This window comes from Pipistrellus hanaki (assembly GCF_964339955.1).
Source record: "Pipistrellus hanaki genome assembly, chromosome: 4".
In the NCBI taxonomy this organism is placed as follows: domain Eukaryota; kingdom Metazoa; phylum Chordata; class Mammalia; order Chiroptera; family Vespertilionidae; genus Pipistrellus; species Pipistrellus hanaki.
In genome coordinates, this window is record NC_140506.1 from 70,505,045 (window position 1) to 70,523,751 (window position 18,707).

Consider the following 18,707-nt stretch of genomic DNA (forward strand, 5'->3'; position numbering starts at 1 on the left):
CGCTGCGTTCCATCACAATGACACGCGGTGACATAGGAGGCTTGTGATCTCGCCGGCCGCCGTACTTACTATCTATTACACATGCGCATAGATAACAAGTCACGTGAGATTCAGGAGGCGTGACCTATAGTCCGGCATCCGATGTGGTTGTGCGGGTGGCAGAGCAGAGAGTGAGTGTGCGGGCATAAAAAATACACAGCAGAAGCTGCCAGTTCCTGGCATAAAGTGCAGGCATAAAAATCGCAACAGAATCTGCTATCTGTACCCAGCCAGGCATTTATTGACTGACTTTCTCTCCACTCCATCTGCCAAATCAAGCTATCCCTGTGCAGTTTTCAACTTTTTCCTTCTAACGCAGATTTCCAATAAACTACATCTTTTACTGCCAATACTGATCCCAAAATGTCCAGGAAAAGAAAAGTTGATGGTGAAGGCAGACAATTTAATGACAAATGGGAAAATGAATACATGTTTGTGCTTAGAGAGGGCAAACCACTGTGTATATTGTGTTATGAGACAGTGTCGGTGATGAAAGAGTACAATATACTTCGTCATTTTGACACCAAACATAATGTTAAGTATGGCAAATATACTTTGGAAGAAAAGCATAAAATTGTTAAAGAACTAAAAGGCAAACTACAATCACAGCAGCAAATGTTTACAAAGGCTACAGCGAAAAATGCTGCTGCAGTGAAAGCAAGCTTTATAGTGGCTGAAGAAATTGCCTGTACTTCAAGGTGTTTTTCAGAGGGTGCCTTTTTGAAGCAATGCATGCTAAAAGTGTGTGAGCAAGTATGCCCAGACCAGATACAGAGTTTTCAAAATGTCAGTTTGTCAAGAAACACCATTGCAGATAGAGTTCAAGAACTCTCAGGAAATCTATCATCACAGCTGGCCGAACAGGCATGCAGTTATCTCGCTTTTCCACTTGCTATCGATGAAAGCACAGACAACACTGATACAGCGCAGCTGTCCATCTTTATACGTGCTACGAAGACCGACCTCTCTGTCACTGAGGAACTTTTGGATGTAGCTGCCATGCATGGGACGACGACTGGTAGAGATATATTTGAGGCTGTGGAGAAATCTATAAATAATTTTAAATTACCCTGGGAAAAGTTGGTGGGGCTAACTACCGATGGTGCACCTTCAATGTGCGGAGAAAAGAAAGGCTTGGTTGGACTAATGAAGGAAAGAATGCAAAAAAGTCACTGCCACACACCCTTGATTACTTATCATTGCATTATCCACCAAGAGGCTATGTGTGGAAAAGTTCTGGACATGAATGACATAATGACCACAGTCATTAAAACTATTAACTTTATACGGGCACGTGGCCTGAATCATCGCCAGTTCCAGCAGTTTTTACAGGAGGTGGGTGCAGAGCATGGAGACGTGCCATACCACACAGAAGTAAGATGGCTGAGCAAGAGCGCAGTCCTCAAAAGATTTTTTGAGCTCAGAGAACAAATTGCTCTTTTCATGGAAAGTAAAGGAAAGCCCTTGCCTGAACTGTCGGATCCCGCCTGGCTATGTGATTTTGCTATGATGTGTGACATATGCGAGCATCTCGCCCAACTGAATCTGAACCTGCAGGGACGCAAACAAGTCATCACGAAGATGTCTGACATGATCACAGCATTCCAGCGTAAACTTCAACTATGGAAGTCCCAACTGGAACAGGACAATCTTGCCCACTTTCCCGTTTGTTTGAGTATCTCAACCACTATTTCTGGTACTTTTCCTTGCAGTCGGCTGGCTACCAAAGTTAGCCGTTTACTAAGTGAATTTGAGCGGCGCTTCTCTGACTTTAGAACACAGCACTCAGGCTTTGACATCTTTGCCAATCCTTTTACAGTTGATGTCAACAATGTGCCCCATCACCTTCAGATGGAGATAATCGAGCTTCAGTCTGACAGTGGCCTGAAATCAAGGTTTCAGGATGTTGAAATTGAGGACTTCTACCCTCTACTGCCCCCTGACTCAATGCAGAGCTCTGACTTCATGCTGCCCGTATTCTATCCATGTTCGGGAGCACCTATCTTTGTGAACAGATGTTTTCAATAATGAATCTGAACAAAAACAAGCACAGATCACGCATTACCGATGACAACCTCCATGCTGTTTTGCGGGTTGCTACAGCCCAAGAAATAAAACCGAACATTGACTCATTGATCCGGGGAAAACGGTGTCAGACATCTAGCCAGAAAACAAAACAATGAGCATTTTAGGTACATTCCAATATTACTGTTTTGCTTGATACCAATATTACTGTTTTGCTTGATAGCATGTGAGTTGGTTAACAGCACTGTTAAGGAAAAGATTGTTCCACTCATTTTAAATTCACATTTCTGGTTAACACTGTCAGTTTATGACTGTTCAGTAAACCGTTCGGCCCGCGATTTAGGCTGGATTTTAGATTTTGGCCCCTTCTCTGATTGAGTTCGACACCACTACTCTAAAGTGAAAGATTTGCATCAGAAGGGACACATCCTAAGTTGTTCATACTTTTATAGTAAGGCAGGGGGTCTTCAGACTCAGAGGAAGTGAGAAAAACAGGTGTGTGGTTCTCTTTCATGTAGACTCTCTGATATTTAATTCAGCAGTAACTCTCAGAGAACTTTTGCTCATTCCTATTACATTCAAAGGCTTCTCTCCAGTGTGAATTCTCTGGTGGCGAACAAGAGCTGAACTATACCTAAAGGCTTTCCCACACTCATTACATTCATAGGGATTCTCCCCTGTGTGAATTCTTTGATGCTGAATAAGGCCTGAACTATAGGTAAACTTTCCCCCACATTCCATACATTCATAGGGCTTCTCTCCAGTGTGGATTCTCTGGTGCTGGTAGAGGTGTGAGCTCTGGCTGAAGGCCTTCCCACATTCATTACATTCATAGGGCTTCTCTCCAGTGTGGATTCTCTGGTGATGAATGAGGGTAGAGCTTCTACTGAAGGCTTTTCCACATTCATTACAAGCATATGGTTTCTCTCCAGTGTGGATTCTCTGATGATGAGCAAGGGTGGAGCTCCAGCTAAACGTTTTCCCACACTCGTTACATTCATAAGGTTTCTCTCCAGTGTGGATCCTTCTATGTATAATGAGAGCAGAGCTACAACTGAAGGTCTTCCCACAATCATTACATTCATAAGGTTTCTCTCCAGTGTGGATTCTCTGATGCTGAATCAGATGGGAGCTCTGGCTAAAAGCTTTCCCGCATTCATTACATTCATAGGGCTTTTCCCCAGTGTGAATTCTCTGATGTTGAATAAGGTCTGAAGTTCGATTAAAGCTCTTGCTACATTCATCACACTTATGGGGTCTGTCTCCCACAGGAAGTCTCTGATGTGAAATAAGGTTGGAACTCACAGTGAAGTTGTTCCCAAAATCATTATATTTCTCACTTCTCTCTATCACAGGGGTTAGCTTTTCCTCAACTGTCACTTGACCAAAATCTTGTATCTTCCTATGCAGTTTTTCTCCAGAAGAGTTCCCCAGCTGCCTGTTGAGACTGACTTCTTTTTCATAGGCTTCTTCAAACTTAAGACCCTGAGAAATATCCTTTTGGAATCTTCCCAATAGCACCCCATGTGATTCTGTATCTTCAGAAATTTCTTGGTCATGCTCAGTTCTGGTCTCACCATCTGGCACAATACAAAATACAAACATCACTGGTTCCTTGTGGAAAAATCAAAACCAGAGGACAGGATAATCATGGGCATGCCTCTTACCTGCCCAGGTTGTATGTAGTAAGGCAAAATAAAAGAAGAGGAAACAGGAAAGGAAAAAGGTAGGAAGCAAAACTGAGATACCAGCTAGAAGTATAGAGAAAATTGGATTGTAAGGAGAGAATGGATCAGGTAGAGGCAGGGAAGAACATGTTTAATGAAGTGAGCAAGTCTTCGGAGAGGTTAAAGACTGTAGATATAATTTGGGAGATGGTGACTACCAGAACTATTTAAGAAAAGGTGTTGAGAAACAGTAGCAGAGCAGGAAGGAACACCAAGGTTGAAATCATTAGTAATCCCTTACGGCCCTAGGTCAGTTGTTGGCAAACTGCGGCTCAGAGCCATGGTTTGCCACTCTGTTCACTAATGAGTTTGCCGACCACTGACCTAGACTCTGATTCCAACAACTGCAGGCTGTTGTTGTTCCTTGTGATTAAGTCCCTATCCCAGTGGTCAGCAAACTCATTAGTCAACAAAGCGGCAAACCACAGCTCGCGAGCCGCAGTTTGCCAACCACTGCCCTACGGGAAAAGAATAATTGTTTGTAGCTGTGCCATGTATGTCTAATTCAGGAAACAAGCAAAGTCCATTTGTGGGCCTTACGCCTATGATGTAAGAATATGTAAACAATATCCATTTATGATTTCTCTATTTTCACTGTCTTAAGAGTTTCTAAAGGGAACTTCACATTTATAAAGGGTCTAGATGTTAGCATTTTTAGGCTGTCAATAAAAAAGTGTTAGAACCAGAAATAGCTATTTATCCCTTACTTGAACAGGTATCTTTCAGAATCTCTCTCTTCTTAATTCCCTTCAAACCTAGGACCCTCAGCTCTTCCTCAGCCTAGATATCATGTCAAAATACAGAAACGGGAACCCTGGTTGGCATACCAGAGGATCTTGGGTTTGATGCCCAGCCAAGGGCATATACCTGGGTTGCAGGTTCAATCCCTGGCCCCAATCAGGGCGTGTTCGGGAAGCAACCAATTAATGTGTCTCTCTCATATCGCTGTTTCTCTCTCTCTCTCTCTCTCTCTCTCTCTCTCTCTCTCTCTCTCTCTCTCTTTCTCTCTCTTCCCCTCCCCCCTCCCTTCTATATACTCTAAAAAAAAAATCAATGGGGAAAAATCGTCATTCCTCTGATGAAGATTTAAAAACACACAAAAAACACACACACAGAAATGGGAATCCTGCTCACTGGAAAAAACATGGGACAAGGCTTTATCCTGCTCATATCAAGCAGGCCCAGAGCTCAATCCCTAACTGAGGATCTGCAGGTACAGAAAGGAAATGTCAAGGAGGTCTCAAATAGGAGTTAGGAAGACCTGGCACTGCTCAGGAAAAAGTTTTCACTGAAAATAGGAAAGAGACAAGGAATTAACAGGCTACAGACTAAAGGTTAAAAAGATAATTGCTCCCGCCGGGACCGTTTTGGCTCAGTGGATAGAGCGTCGGCCTGCGGACTGAAAAGTCCCGGGTTCGATTCCGGGCAAGGGCATGTACCTTGGTTGCGGGCACATCCCCGGTGGGGGGTGTGCAAGAGACAGCTGATCGATGATTCTCTCTCATCGATGTTTCTAACTCTCTATCCCTCTCTCTTCCTCTCTGTGAAAAATCAATAAAATATATTTAAAAAAAAAAAAAAAAGGGGGTTCCAGAATGTTCACCTGGGCACAGGCCAGTACTTCACATGTTCAGGGACCCCAATTTGTTAATCTTTTGGAAAAGTCTCTGGATTATATGTTAAATTCTAAGAATAGCATGGGAAAAAGCATCATATCTGGACTTAAAAGACCAAGGCTTGAGCTGCCACCAACCAGTTATCAGACCATGTGTAAAACATTTAAGCCCTCTGACCTCTCTTTCCTCACCTATAAAGTGAGGATAATTCTTGCTACTTCCACTGCCATTACTATGAGGATTAAATGAGAATATATATGTGAAACCTCTTTATAAACTGCAAAGCACTATACAAAAGGGGTTACTATTACTGTTAGAATTTTCTGAGACTAAGTCAGTCCTTAGTTATTTCATCAACTCAAATGTTACTAGCCGGACTGAAAGGTCTCAGGTTCGATTCCGGTCAGGGGCATGTACATTGGCTCTCCAATGTACATTGTACATTGGCTGCGGGCACATCTCCGGTAGGGGATGTGCAAGAGGCAGCTGGTCGATGTTTCTCTCTCATCAACGTTTCTAGCTCTCTATCTCTCTCCCTTCCTCTAAAAAAAAAAAAAAAAATCAATAAAATATATTTTTTAAAAAAATGTTACCAGCAAATAAGGAAGCAAAGAAATGCCAAGGGAGTTTTATTGAGGAAGCATAACTCCTTACCCAATGAGAACACATTCCCATAATTCTCCAGCATCACATCTCTATAGAGATCCCTCTGAGCAGGCTCCAAACGCTTCCACTCCTTCCGGATAAAGTATACAGCCACATCTTCAAATGTCACCAACTCCTGAAACAACACATTCCTGCATGAAATTTCAGGGTGAGGGTAGGACTGGCAGCACCAAAAATGAAAATTAAAATTGGGATGGGGTTGAGTAATATTTGGGAATCTGGGGAAAGGTGATTAGGGTGAAGAGATATGAGAGTCCAAGAAAGTCTTACTCAGCAGGAAAGGACCGCAGTCCTGATGGAGTGAATTGTGGTTGGGGCATTGAATGGGATGTTGCTATACCAAAAATGTCCACAAAATGGGAAAGAAAAAGATAAGGGGACCACAGCTTACCTGAGACTTGGCTTTTAGGAGTGCAGCTGCCAGCATCTCATCCCCCAAACTGTCCTTGTTGGAAAATTCGGGAACTTTTGAGGAAGGAAGATCTGAGGACAATAAAAGTGTCTATGAGTGAGTCTATCTGCTGCTGTCTGGCCCCCCAACTTACAGAAAACTCATAGGGTCCTGGGACAACCTAGGACCTACTCCTCTGACATTTCTAAGTTCACTTCCTCTGCAGCTACTAAGGTGTTATAACAGGTACATTTAGTGTGGGCCTATCCTAAAGAGAGATGTGTAAAGCCCTATTGATTCTTGCTCTCTACTCTGCCCTCAGTCCCTTTCTTTCTCTCCAGTCACTCTACTCTCAGTGAAAGTTGCCGTCCTATAATTAGTGATGGATGTGTTCTTGTCTATTCTCCCAAACTTGGCCAGAAACACAGGCTGTCCTGCTCATATCCCTTCCATCATTCGCCACATCACTGAATTCAAACTATCGCATGATGTTCTCTCAGACCAGAGGAAAACTAGGAGCTTCACCCCATCTCTGACTGAAGACGTAACACTCCATGCCTCAGATCTATAAATCCCAAAACACTATTGGCTGCTGCAAAGCCCCTAGAAAATGGAATTTGGTGACTGTCACAGTTTTCTTAATCTTTCACAAGGAACCCACAGACCTTAATCATATTAGGATTCTAGCAATTATCCTAGTACTTGAAATTTCAATAGATGATTATTGAATGATTGAATAAAAGAATAAATGAATCCCCTATTCCATACCACTCTCAAGCAGGGACTGAGGTTCCTGAGATGCATGATCAGCCTGAGTTTCCATGGATAAGGCCAGAAGCTCGTGTCTCTGGTCTCCTATTTGCAGACTCAGCAGGAAATAGGTTTTCTAAATGAGAAAGAGGAAGCACTGCAGAAGCAAAACTTCAAGGTTCAAAGATTTTAAAAAACACACAACCCATCTCCTTAATACACAGGGGAACTAGCATTTTAGTTAGTACCTAAGAACAATAAGAGAAAAATGCAGCAACTGGGGCTAGTCTTTAAGACCCTGATGAATATACATTCTCCAACTCCCTGTAATGAAATTATAGGAGAATCACTAAAAGTTCCTTGACTATATCCTACCTTTGGCTCCACACAGAAACTGAGGGATATTTTTTAAAATATATTTTATTGATTTTTTACAATAAAATATATAGTATTATTTTATTGATCTCTTCCTCTCTGTAAAAAATCAAAATATATTAAGAAAAAGAGAGAAAGAGAGAGAGAGAGAGAGAGAGTTAGAAACATCAATGAAAGAGAATCATCGATCAGCTGCCTCTTGCACACACCACACTGAGGATGTGCCCACAACCAAGGTACATGCCCTTGACAGGAATCGAACCTGGCGCCTTTCAGTCCGCAGGCTGACGCTCTATCCAGTGACCAAACCGGTTTCGGCTTGAGGGATATATATATATATTTTTTTTTTTAAAATATATTTTATTGATTTTTTACAGAGAGGAAGGGAGAGAGATAGAGAGCTAGGAACGTCGATGAGAGAGAAACATCGACCAGCTGTCCCTTGGACACCCCCTACCGGGGATGTGCCCGCAACCAACGTACATGCCCTTGACCGGAATCGAACCTGGGACCTTTCAGTCCGCAGACCTACGCTCTACCACTGAGCCAAACCGGCTTCGGCTTGAGGGATATTTTTAACAGCAAAAATTGGAGAATACTAGTGCCAAATAATGACATTAATAGAATGAAATACTAAGCAACTATATCAAAATGAAAAGTATCAGAATAAAGTGAAAAAAAATAGTACACGATTAGATTGCAAAATCATACACATTTTGAGAATATTTTTTGGGGGGGAGTCGGGGGGAATATTTGGGCCCAGTTGGCATGGTTCAGTGGTTAAGCGTCAACTTATAAACCAGGAAGTCATAGTCCGATCCCAGTTAGGACACATGCCCGGGTTGCTGGCTGGATCTCCAGTTTGGGCATGCAAGAGGCAGCTGATCAATGGTTCTCTCTCATCAATGATGTTTCTTTCTCCTTTCCACTCTGAAATCAATAAAAATATACTTGAAAAATTTTTTGGGATAATGGAGAAAGCTATTTGTTTATAGAGGAGAAAAAGAAATCTCATAAACACTAGAATTGGCAGGAGAGAAAAAACACTTTATTAAATTTCTAGCTGTTATATTAAATTTAGCTATTATTAGAGGAAAAGGGACCATGAAAGAGCACCCAAATAACAGAGACCAGAGAAACTTCTCATTTTAAAAAACCTGGGGAAACAACACCTGTTTCACAGAACTAGGTCAAACAGCTCTATTAAATTAAATGAGATAAATTCTTCCCTTTCTTTCTAAAATGGTTTTCTGCTTTCAGTCCCAGTCATAGGTGAGACACTAAGAACTTGAGCCCTTTTTGTGGTCTTCCTGAGTCTCATTATAGGAACTGGGTGTATATATTTACTCGGACTTAAAACACTAGTCCCAGCCCTGGCTGCTTTGGCTCAGCAGTTATCCTGTTCATAACAAGCAGGGTTCAGGGTTCAATTCCTGGTTAAGGGCATGTACCTCAGTTGTGGATTGATCTCTTGTCCAGTCAAGGAGCATGTGGGAGGCAACCAATCAATGTTTCTCTCTCCCCTACCCCCCTTCTCCCTCCCTTCCATTCTGTCTGAAAATCTGGGGGGGGAAAATACCCTTGAGTGAGGATTAAAGAATAATATATATATATATATATATATATATATATATATATATATATATATATATGGATAATATGCTAAGTGTCCAACTGTCTGGGTAATGATGTCACGTAGCAATGACCAGCTTCCTCTCCCTAGTGGCGACTAGCCTCCTTACAGTTTTTTTAGCCCAGGAACACACTTGCTTTATAGCCAGGTGCAAACATTTCACACTTTAATTTTTATTTTTTTAAAGTTTCCCTTTTTTTAAAAAAAGTATATTTTATTGATTTTTTTACAGAGAGGAAGGGAGAGGGATAGAGAGTTAGAAACATCCATGAGAGTCATCAATCAGCTGCCTCCTGCACGCCCCCTACTAGGGATGTGCCAGCAACCAAGGTACATGCCCTTGACTGGAATTGAACCCGGGACCCTTCAGTCCGCAGGCTGCCACTCTATCCACTGAGCCAAACCAGTTTTGGCAACATTTCACACTTTATATGTCTGTGAAGCGTTTTCCTATGCCTCATCTCATTTGATTACAACAGAAGTCCTGGAGTAAGTAGATAGGAGACTCAGTGGAATCCTATTTTCTTTTCATTAGCCAGAAAATGGAGATCTATAAAGTTTAGAAACTTGACCCAACTGAAAAGAAGAAATGGTAGACCTTGAAAATGACTTCAGATTTTCTCACTGAGCAGAATATAGTCAAACACTGCTGCCGTTAAATGTTTTACCCTTTGTTCCCCCTATATGATCTACAATAATAATATGCTTCATGTTGATATTTACTGCTGTGTTGCTCACAATTATCTGAAAGAGAAGTTGTGGTGCTTCACTGGGCTGGAAAAAGTTTAGCTACATCAGAAAGCATATCTACTTAAGCAAGTTTATTCTATATATATAAAAGGCTAAGTTGACCAACACATGCATGATACATTGAAAGCTCTCGCTGGCACCAATCACATGTGTGTTTTGATCTGTCATTGCCGGTTTGAATTTGGTTGGCACTTCTATTATGGAGAAAGGGCGAATATCGAAATTAAAATATATTTTCTAGCCCTAACTGGTTTGGTTCACTGGATAGAGCATTGGTCTGCAGACTGAAGGGTCCTGGGTTCGATTCAGGTCAAGGGCATGTACCTTGGTTGCTGGCACATCCCCAGGAAGGGGTGTGTGAGAGGCAGCTGATCAATGTTTCTCTCTCATCAATGTTTTTAACTCTCTATCCCTCTACCTTCCTCTCTGTAAAGAATCAATAAAACGTTTTTGTGGTTTTTTTAAAAATATTTCTTCCAATTATTTTCCTTTCAATCTGCATGAATCCGTGCACTGGGCCACTAGTAAGTAAAAGATTAGTCCCATTTGGTATGTTTCCTCTCACTGAGAAGGTAGCAACCAACTTTATTTTTATCTCCCTTCTAATACATTTCCTTGGGTCAGAATATAAATCCCTGAAGAGAGACCAATACTTAAAAAAAAAACAAAAAAAAAAACAAGATTACTGATTACTGTTTTTATCCCTACTAATGTCCCTAAACCCCCAAATATTACAACAAGCAAAAGAGATCTTTTCTCTGGTCCTAGTAATTAAATGTAACATTAACACCTAATCTAAGGTTTGATCTCAGGTAAAAGTTTCCCTTCACTAAATACTGTGGCAAGAATCAACAGATCTAAACCCTGACGGGGTAGCTCAGTTGGTTAGAATGCCATCCCAATACACCAAGGTTGCAGGCTCGATCAACAGTCAGGGCATATACAAGAAGCAACCAATGAATGCATAAATAAGTGGGAACAACAAATCATTGTTTCTCCCCTCCCGCCTTCCTCCGTCTCTTTCAAATAAATAAACAATTCTAGAATAGATGCAGCAGCCATCTAAGCATCCTTATCCTCAAGCAAGAAAAAAAAATACACAACACCCTGGATTTTGTTTACAGCCCCTCTCTATACTTATTTGCTCATATAACTCAAAACTGAGTGCCGCTGAAACCAGTTTGGCTCAGTGGATAGAGCATCGGCCTGAGGACTGAAAGGTCATGGGTTCGATTCTGGTCAAGGGCATGTACCTTGGTTGCAGACACATCCCCAGTAGGAGGCATGCAAGAGGCAGCTGATCAATGACTCTTATCGATGTTTCTAACTCTCTACTCTGTATCTCTCCCTTCCTCTCTGTAAAAAATCAATAAAATATATTAAAAACAACAACAACAAAAAACAACACCTGAGTGCCAACTATATTAAAAAGCTCTACTAAAAGGAGTAAAAATCCAGGAACAATATTTGCTTTATCATCACAGACTGCTGCATTCCCACGGGCATAAAAAGGGAAGGGGCCTGGTCTGAGAGCCACTGAGAGTTCAGAGAACTCTAGTCTTTGGGCAACAAAGGGGTATATAATGCTCACTACCAACACCATTCACAGCGAAAAGCATTTAAATATATATATATATATATATTTTTTAACGATTTCAGAGAGGAAAAGAGAGGGAGGTATAGAATCATTAATGATGAGAGAAACCTGCACGACCCTACAATCTGGGCATGTGCCCTGACTTCCCAGCTCATAGCTCCACGCTCAACCACTGAACCACACCAGTCAGGCTGAAAAGCACCGAATCAGGTATGAGCCAGGCCCACCAGCTCAAGGTGGATAACATACCCTCTTGCCACTAACACTCTCCCAGCTAAGTCCCTTTAAACAATGTCTCTCAGAGCTAGCCATCTCTTTGTTCCTATCAACCAACTTTACAATTTCCTGGACTGTTAATTAGCACCCGTCCCCAAGAAACCAGCTCTCCATCCAAACTCTCCTTGGAAAGAAAATCAGAGGCTCTGACTCCAGAGACAAAAAGCAATGCTCCCTTCTCACAGCCGGGTTAACCAGAGCTGGAACTCAAAGGCATATTGTTGAGAACAAGTCCCCAGTGTCTAGAGCAGCAAACAATGTTTCTCGTAGAAAAAAAAAAAAAAAAAAAAAAAAAATCTCCATTGTGCTCCCACAGCTTCAGGTGCTCCACTGCCAATTCCTCTTCCCGGAGCTGCTTCTGGGCGCTGAGAAAGATGACCCGGTGGTGAAAACGAGCCATGGAAAGCTTTACCTGCTGTAATTCTTCCCTGCTTTCTTTGGAGCTCTCTCTCCGCAGCAAGTACTGGGAACCTCTGTTCAAGTTCCTGGGAATTCTGACTTCAGTTGATGCCAATGCTGTACGATTAAGGGGAAAGAAGAAAAAAAAAATTTAAATACTCACATAAACTCCACTTCTAATCTAGATATTTACAGATAAAGGGGAAGGGGGAGAGATGCATGCTAAGAAATACTAATGAAGACCACACTGGTATTTGTGTCCCACAGCTGAAGAACGTTGAGAGGGAACTGAAAGTTCTCCAGGTCTACCTCCCATTCAGTGTAAGCAACGTCTTCTAAAGTTCCTAACACTGTCAGCTAACTTGCTGGATACTCTCAATACTTCCGATTCAGCAAGGGTGTCTTCTGCTCCCCGGCTGCACAGATGGTAAGCCGAAAGCCTAAGCCCTTGGACCTTCACCTTACAGAGGCCTCATGCCCTGTGGAGCTTCAGTGATATGGAATCTTCTTCCACACAATGTTCAAAACCGAATGATGCCCCCCTCTCTCAAACATCTCTTCTTAGAACACCTACAGTTTCTTTCTTTCTTTTTTTTTTTTTTAGACTAAAGAAAGTTGGTATCTTTTTTTATTTTTATTTTTTTTAATATATTTTATTGATTTTGTACAGAGAGGAAGGGAGAGAGACAGAGAGCCAGAAACATCGATGAGAGAGAGTCATCGATCAGCTGCCCCCTGCACACCCCCTACTGGGGATGTGCCCGCAACCAAGGTACATGCCCCTGACCGGAATCGAACCCGGGACCCTTCAGTCTCCAAGCCAACGCTCTATCCATTGAGCCAAACCGGTCTCGGCTTTTAAATATATTTTATTGATTTTTTACAGAGAGGAAGGGAGAGAGATAGAGAGCTAGAAACATCGATGAGAGAGAAACATCGACCAGCTGCCTCCTGCACACCCCCCACCGGGGATGTGTCCGCAACCAATGTACATGCCCTTAACCGGAATTGAACCCGGGACCCTTAAGTCCGCAGACCGACGCTCTACCACTGAGCCAAACCGGCTTCGGCTACAGTTTCTCTAATTAGTCCCTCAGTTTCATGTTCATCATCCTCTGGAAGTTTACACATGCCCTTCAGAGGTTAAATGGCACGTCAAAAGCGTATCAAATTAGGGATCTAATAGTTACAAATGGGAGCCAAACAGCAGTACTCCTCACCATAAAAGACTCGCTTTACGCCGGAGGATTACTCCCACAGGCTGAGTCTGCACTCCCTCCCACACCTAGTCTAACCATGCACACTTGGAAGAACTCCTTCTCATCCTAAAACCCAGGTTAGTAAAACCAGGCCTCCTTTGCTGCCGCAGGCGCGAAGAGCTGTGTAAACCTCCCCTAACAGCGTCTCGGAGAGCTGCCAAGTCGGCGTCCCTGTCCTCGGCGGGTTTGAAGACAGGGACCCTTCCACAGCCACCGTGGAACTTCTAAGTGCTCGAGCCGGGCGCTAGGCCACCGAACCAGAACCGGAGCCCCTTTCTCCCCTCCCCTGCCGGGGACCGCCCGGGGAAGGGCGTCCCGGGGGCAGCGGCGTCGGGGCCCCGCTGCGGGCGAGGGAGGGAGCAGCGCCGTCGGCACCCGCTCCGGGCGGGCGTGGGGATCCCACGGGCCGCAGCGGCGCGGACACCACGCCCTTCCCCGGCGACCACAGCCTCCGTCTCCCCGCGGGCCCTGAGGGCGGCCGGACTCACCCTGCAGGCAGGGACGGAAGACTTGGGGGGTCCGGACACGGACCAGGCCCCGCTGGACACTGTCACGGACCCGCACACCAGGGACAGAACAAAGAACGGAAGTTCCTCAGTTTCGCTTCCGGGTCGGGCCTTCCCACCACCACCACTATCCCTTGCCCGCTCCCCACACACCTGTTTCCTCTAGGAAGCGGATGTCTCCGCCTCTCGGTGATTTGCTGACTGGGCACTCGAGCCTCACGCCCCGCCCACCGCGCCCCTCCGCCTCAGGGCGCATGCCCAGGCGCCGCAGGCCCGGCTAAGGCTGCGAGGCCGGGCGCTGGGGCGGGAAGGTGGAGCCAGGTGCATTAGCTTTTGCTGCACAGATGGTCTCCCCAGGGCGCCCAGTGCCTCTGAGCGACCCGGGTCCCAGCGGAGTTGTAGTCAACTGTGGAAGGATTTATCCATATGAAAAAAATCAATTTCCAAATAAATTAAGTTGATGCTTCCAAAGTTTTCTGTTATATGGGAAAAGGGCAGGACACCGCAAAATATCCCACAATACGTATTATGAAGTATGGTAGCAATCATACTTGGGTAAAAACTGCTGTTGGAATTTTAACCCTGCTATTCTGGCTTCTGCACTCACTTACTTGCTTAAACAATAGGGTAGTTATCTCAGCTTCCAGATTGACACCTGGAGGCTAAGGCAGTTTTCTTGTGCCTGTGGACCAGGACCACAGGAGATTGATTCCCGCTGACTCAGTAGCTCCAGGAGTTGAAACTGCAGATAACCTTTAGAGATTAACTTGGCTCAGTTCTGCTTCTGTAACTATCTGCTTTTGCAAGATAGGTCCATATTTCAACGTCCAGCAGGATGTGCTGGGAACGACCCTGCAGGCTGTTCCCAGCCCTTGGAATTTAGAATTTAGAACAAAGGAAAATTTTTGTGGTTTAGACCTTTAAAAGGACTGCCTACACCTGGAATGGCATGGTTGTGAGTGTGGATTCCACCTGCATATGGTGCTCTCTCGGCCGTCCTGGCCAGTTCAATAAATCCTTGCCTGTTTTGTTTTGTTTTGTTTTTAATATATTTTATTGAATTTTTTACAGAGAGGAAGAGAGAGGAATAGAGAGTTAGAAACATCGACCAGCTGCCTCTTGCACACATCCCCACTGGGGATGTCCCCTCAATCAAGGTACATACCCTTGACTGGAATCAAAACCCAGACCTTCCAGTCCACAGGTCAAAGCTCTATCCACTGAGCCAAACCGGTTTTGGCTTGCCTGTTTGTTTGTTTTTTGTTTTTGTTTGTTTTTAATCAATTAGCAGCCTCCAGTGGTCTTATTTTGACTCCAGGGTTGGACCCCACAACATTATTTTGAATTAAAGTTATTTAAGAAACGCCAATGCAAGAACTTTCTGACCTCTCCCCTGTCCCCAGAAAGCAGGAGATCCCTCCCATGTGAAAGGTGCCCTTCCCGCTGGAGTTAGGGAACTCAGAGGCAGGTGAGGGGGAAGAAGCTTAAGGTAAAACCCTTGTTACTAGGTAACTATCCAAGCCTAAGCTTTGTGTAGATGAGATTCCTCACCAACAAGCATACAAACCTGTCCTGTTGATTCTTCACCAATTTATTGTTTGTTTTAAGAAGTATAAAAAGATGACTAGTCTATCATTTCTCAGACCGTCATCTATGATTTCCCATGCCCACATTTTACATTGGTTTTTCTCCTGCGAATCTGGCCTTATATTAATTTTATTGTTAGTCCAGTTGTAAAAACTCAAGAATAGAGGGGTGGGATGGGGGTTGGGGACATGATATTGCCCCTCTCCAACAGTTCCATATAAAAATGCCCCCATAAATATTAAAATTTGAAGAAAACATTCCAGCCCTTTAGGGAGTTAAGGTGCAGATAAACCTGCATGAGGGATGACAGCAGAAAAGACTTGGGGAAGATACTGATCCAAGAAAACAGGAGGACCCACTGAATGTTGTAAAAACGCTTTAGGCCCATGGTCGGCAAACCGAGGCTCGTGAGCCACATGCGGCTCTTTGCCCCCTTGAGTGTGGCTATTCCACAAAACACAGCCTGGGCGAATCTCTCTCTCTTTTTTTTTTTTTTTAAATATATTTTATTGATTTTTTTACAGAGAGGAAGGGAGAGAGAGAGCGCTAGAAACGTCGATGAGAAACATCCATCAGCTGCCTCTTACACACCACCTGCCGGGGATGTGCCTGCAACCAAAGTACATGCCCTTGACTGGAATTGAACCTGGGACCTTTCAGTCTGCAGACCGACTGAGCCAAACCGGTTTCGGCAGGGCGAATCTATTTTGAAGAAGTTGAGTTAGAAGAAGTTTAAGTTTAAAAAATTTGCCTCTCAAAAGAAATTTCAATCGTTGTACTGTTGATATTTGGCTCTGTTGACTAATGAGTTTGCCGACCACTGCTTTAGGGAGTGAGGGCAAGGCTTAGTGGTTCACTCACTTTTATGCCTTCACAGGAGGAATTCTGGACAGGTTGTTCCCTGTTCAGGGCAGCTGGGTGAGGGGACAAGTGGGAACTGAAAGTCAGTCTGATCTCCAGAAGGGATATCCTTTTTACTTTGAGAATTTATAAGATTTACTCTCGCCCAGCCAGGTGTAGCTCAGCGGTTGAGCATCGACCCAGGAACCAAGAGGTCACTGGTTCTATTCCTGGTCAGGGCAAATGCCCAGGTTGCAGGCTCGATCCCCGGGGGAGAGTGGGGAGGGGCATGCAAGAGGCAGCCAGTAGGTGATTCTCTCTCATCATTGATGTTTCGGTCTCTTTCCCCCTCTCCCTTCCTTTCTGAAATCAATAAAAAATAGATTTAAAAAATTTACTCTCTTGCTGAAACCGGTTTGGCTCAGTGGATAGAGCATCGGCCTGCGGACTGAAAGGTCCCAGGTTCTATTCCGGTCAAGGGCATATATCTTGGTTGTGGGCATATCCCCAGTAGGGGGTGTGCAAGAGGCAGCTGATCAATGATTCTCTCTCATCAATGTTTCTAACTCTCTATCCCTCTCTCTTCCTCTCTGTAAAAAATCAATAAAATATATTTAAAAAAAATAAAGAAATAAATAAAAAATTTACTCTCTTATCAACTTTCAAATATGCAATACAGTACCGTTAAGTATAGTCGCCAGGCTACTAACTCTTTTTCTAATGATGCACTGGGACGTATAGCTGTAGACCTGAGTCATCTCCCACTGCTACCTCTACTGCTCAGGTCGAAGCTGTGGTCACTCTCACCTGGATTAAACAATAGCTCCACTTATGTGCTTCTATGCCCTCTACTGTCTTAACCTCCGTGCATCAGCCTGGGTGACCCTTTATAGCCTTCAGTCAAATCAGATCATTCTGATTCAGTCTGAAAGCCAAATCCTAATAATGAGTGGCCCATCTGTCATCATCTGTCACCTCACTGATTTCATCTCTTATTACTTTCTCCCTCACTCAGTTCTGGCCATTGACTTTGTTGTTATTCTTGGCACACACCAGCAGTCTCCTGCCTGAAGACCTTTGCAATTTCTCCCTCTGGAATACTTTTTCTCCATATAGTCTCATATCTTACTCTCTTATTCCATTTCAATCTTCCCCTTCCACGTAAAATACTACCCCTCCAATCCCTCTTAATATCCTGGTATGTGCTTATTATCTATTTCTTATAACTAGAACGTGAGCTTTATGAAGTCAGAACTTTGTTTTATATAGTGCTGTATCCCCAGCACTGGAATCATGCCTGCTGCAGAGTGGGCACTCCTAAATATCTGTGTTTGTTAAGTAAATGAACAATGGATGGGTGGATAATTTATTGACAACACCCTGACTCAAAGTAATTGGTGAGCCAGTCTAGATTATTTTCTGGAGGGCTCTCACTTCAGTGCTCAGTATCTTTTCTTTGCAGACTCTCTGAGCAGATATTTCCCATCAGTCATTAACTCCACCCTGTGGAAGGAAAGTTAACAACAAAGTGATGCGTTGTATTTTAGTTTTGTTGGAAGGTAGGAAGAGAATGGTGAGATAGTTGTTTTAACACAATTGCAACTTGAGTTTTTCTTGGTAGTTTTTAATATAATGCATTTTTTAAGAAATGCTTAGTAAGCCTTAGGCAGTGTGGCTCAGTGGATAGGGCATAGGCCTATGGACTGAAGGGTCCCAGATTCAGTTCGGGTCAAGGGCATGTACCTCAGTTGTACGCTATATCCCCAGCTCCCAACCAATCAATGATTCAATTTCAAAGTCATTCATGAATTTCACAATAACCATTGCTTTATGGGTTGTTTAATCACCTGAATAGTGTTTTGAAAGCATTTGAAACAATAAAAAGACAAAGGAGTACTTTAATGTGTGAAACAGCAACACAAACTATCAACTTTATTAACACCAGAATAATTCTTGCCTTTATTTTAGCCTTCAATATAGTTGAGAAACATTATACTCCTTAGAAGCTGCCTATCATTTAAAAAGGATATATATATATTTTTACCTCATTTTTCCTAAGAGAAGTAAGGCATATATGCTTTTTTCCATAAATATTTTACTTGGCTGAGAGGTTTTTTTCACTGGGGATTAGAATGAGATAACCTTTTTATTCACTTTCTCTTTGCCAGAAGACCTCTCTCTCTACAGGATTTCTCAGGCCCCTTCCTTTGAGGGTTGCTGGCCCTTCAACTTCCCTTTATCCAGGCTCCTATCTGGAAAGATTGCTTAATT

General features: G+C 43.3%; 1 protein-coding gene across 1 annotated transcript; it reads right to left on the reverse strand.

Annotated features, from left to right (window-relative positions):
* Window positions 1-2,562: 2,562 nt before the first annotated feature.
* Window positions 2,563-14,138, reverse strand: ZNF3 (zinc finger protein 3). Its single transcript, XM_084881665.1, has 6 exons — window positions 13,992-14,138; window positions 12,258-12,361; window positions 7,233-7,350; window positions 6,465-6,556; window positions 6,062-6,188; window positions 2,563-3,644 (listed from the first exon to the last, which is right to left on the reverse strand). The coding sequence occupies exons 3-6, from the start codon at window positions 7,285-7,287 to the stop codon at window positions 2,575-2,577; spliced, it is 1,344 nt and encodes a 447-aa protein (XP_084737791.1). The 5' UTR covers window positions 7,288-7,350; window positions 12,258-12,361; window positions 13,992-14,138; the 3' UTR covers window positions 2,563-2,574.
* Between the last annotated feature and the right edge of the window lie 4,569 nt (window positions 14,139-18,707).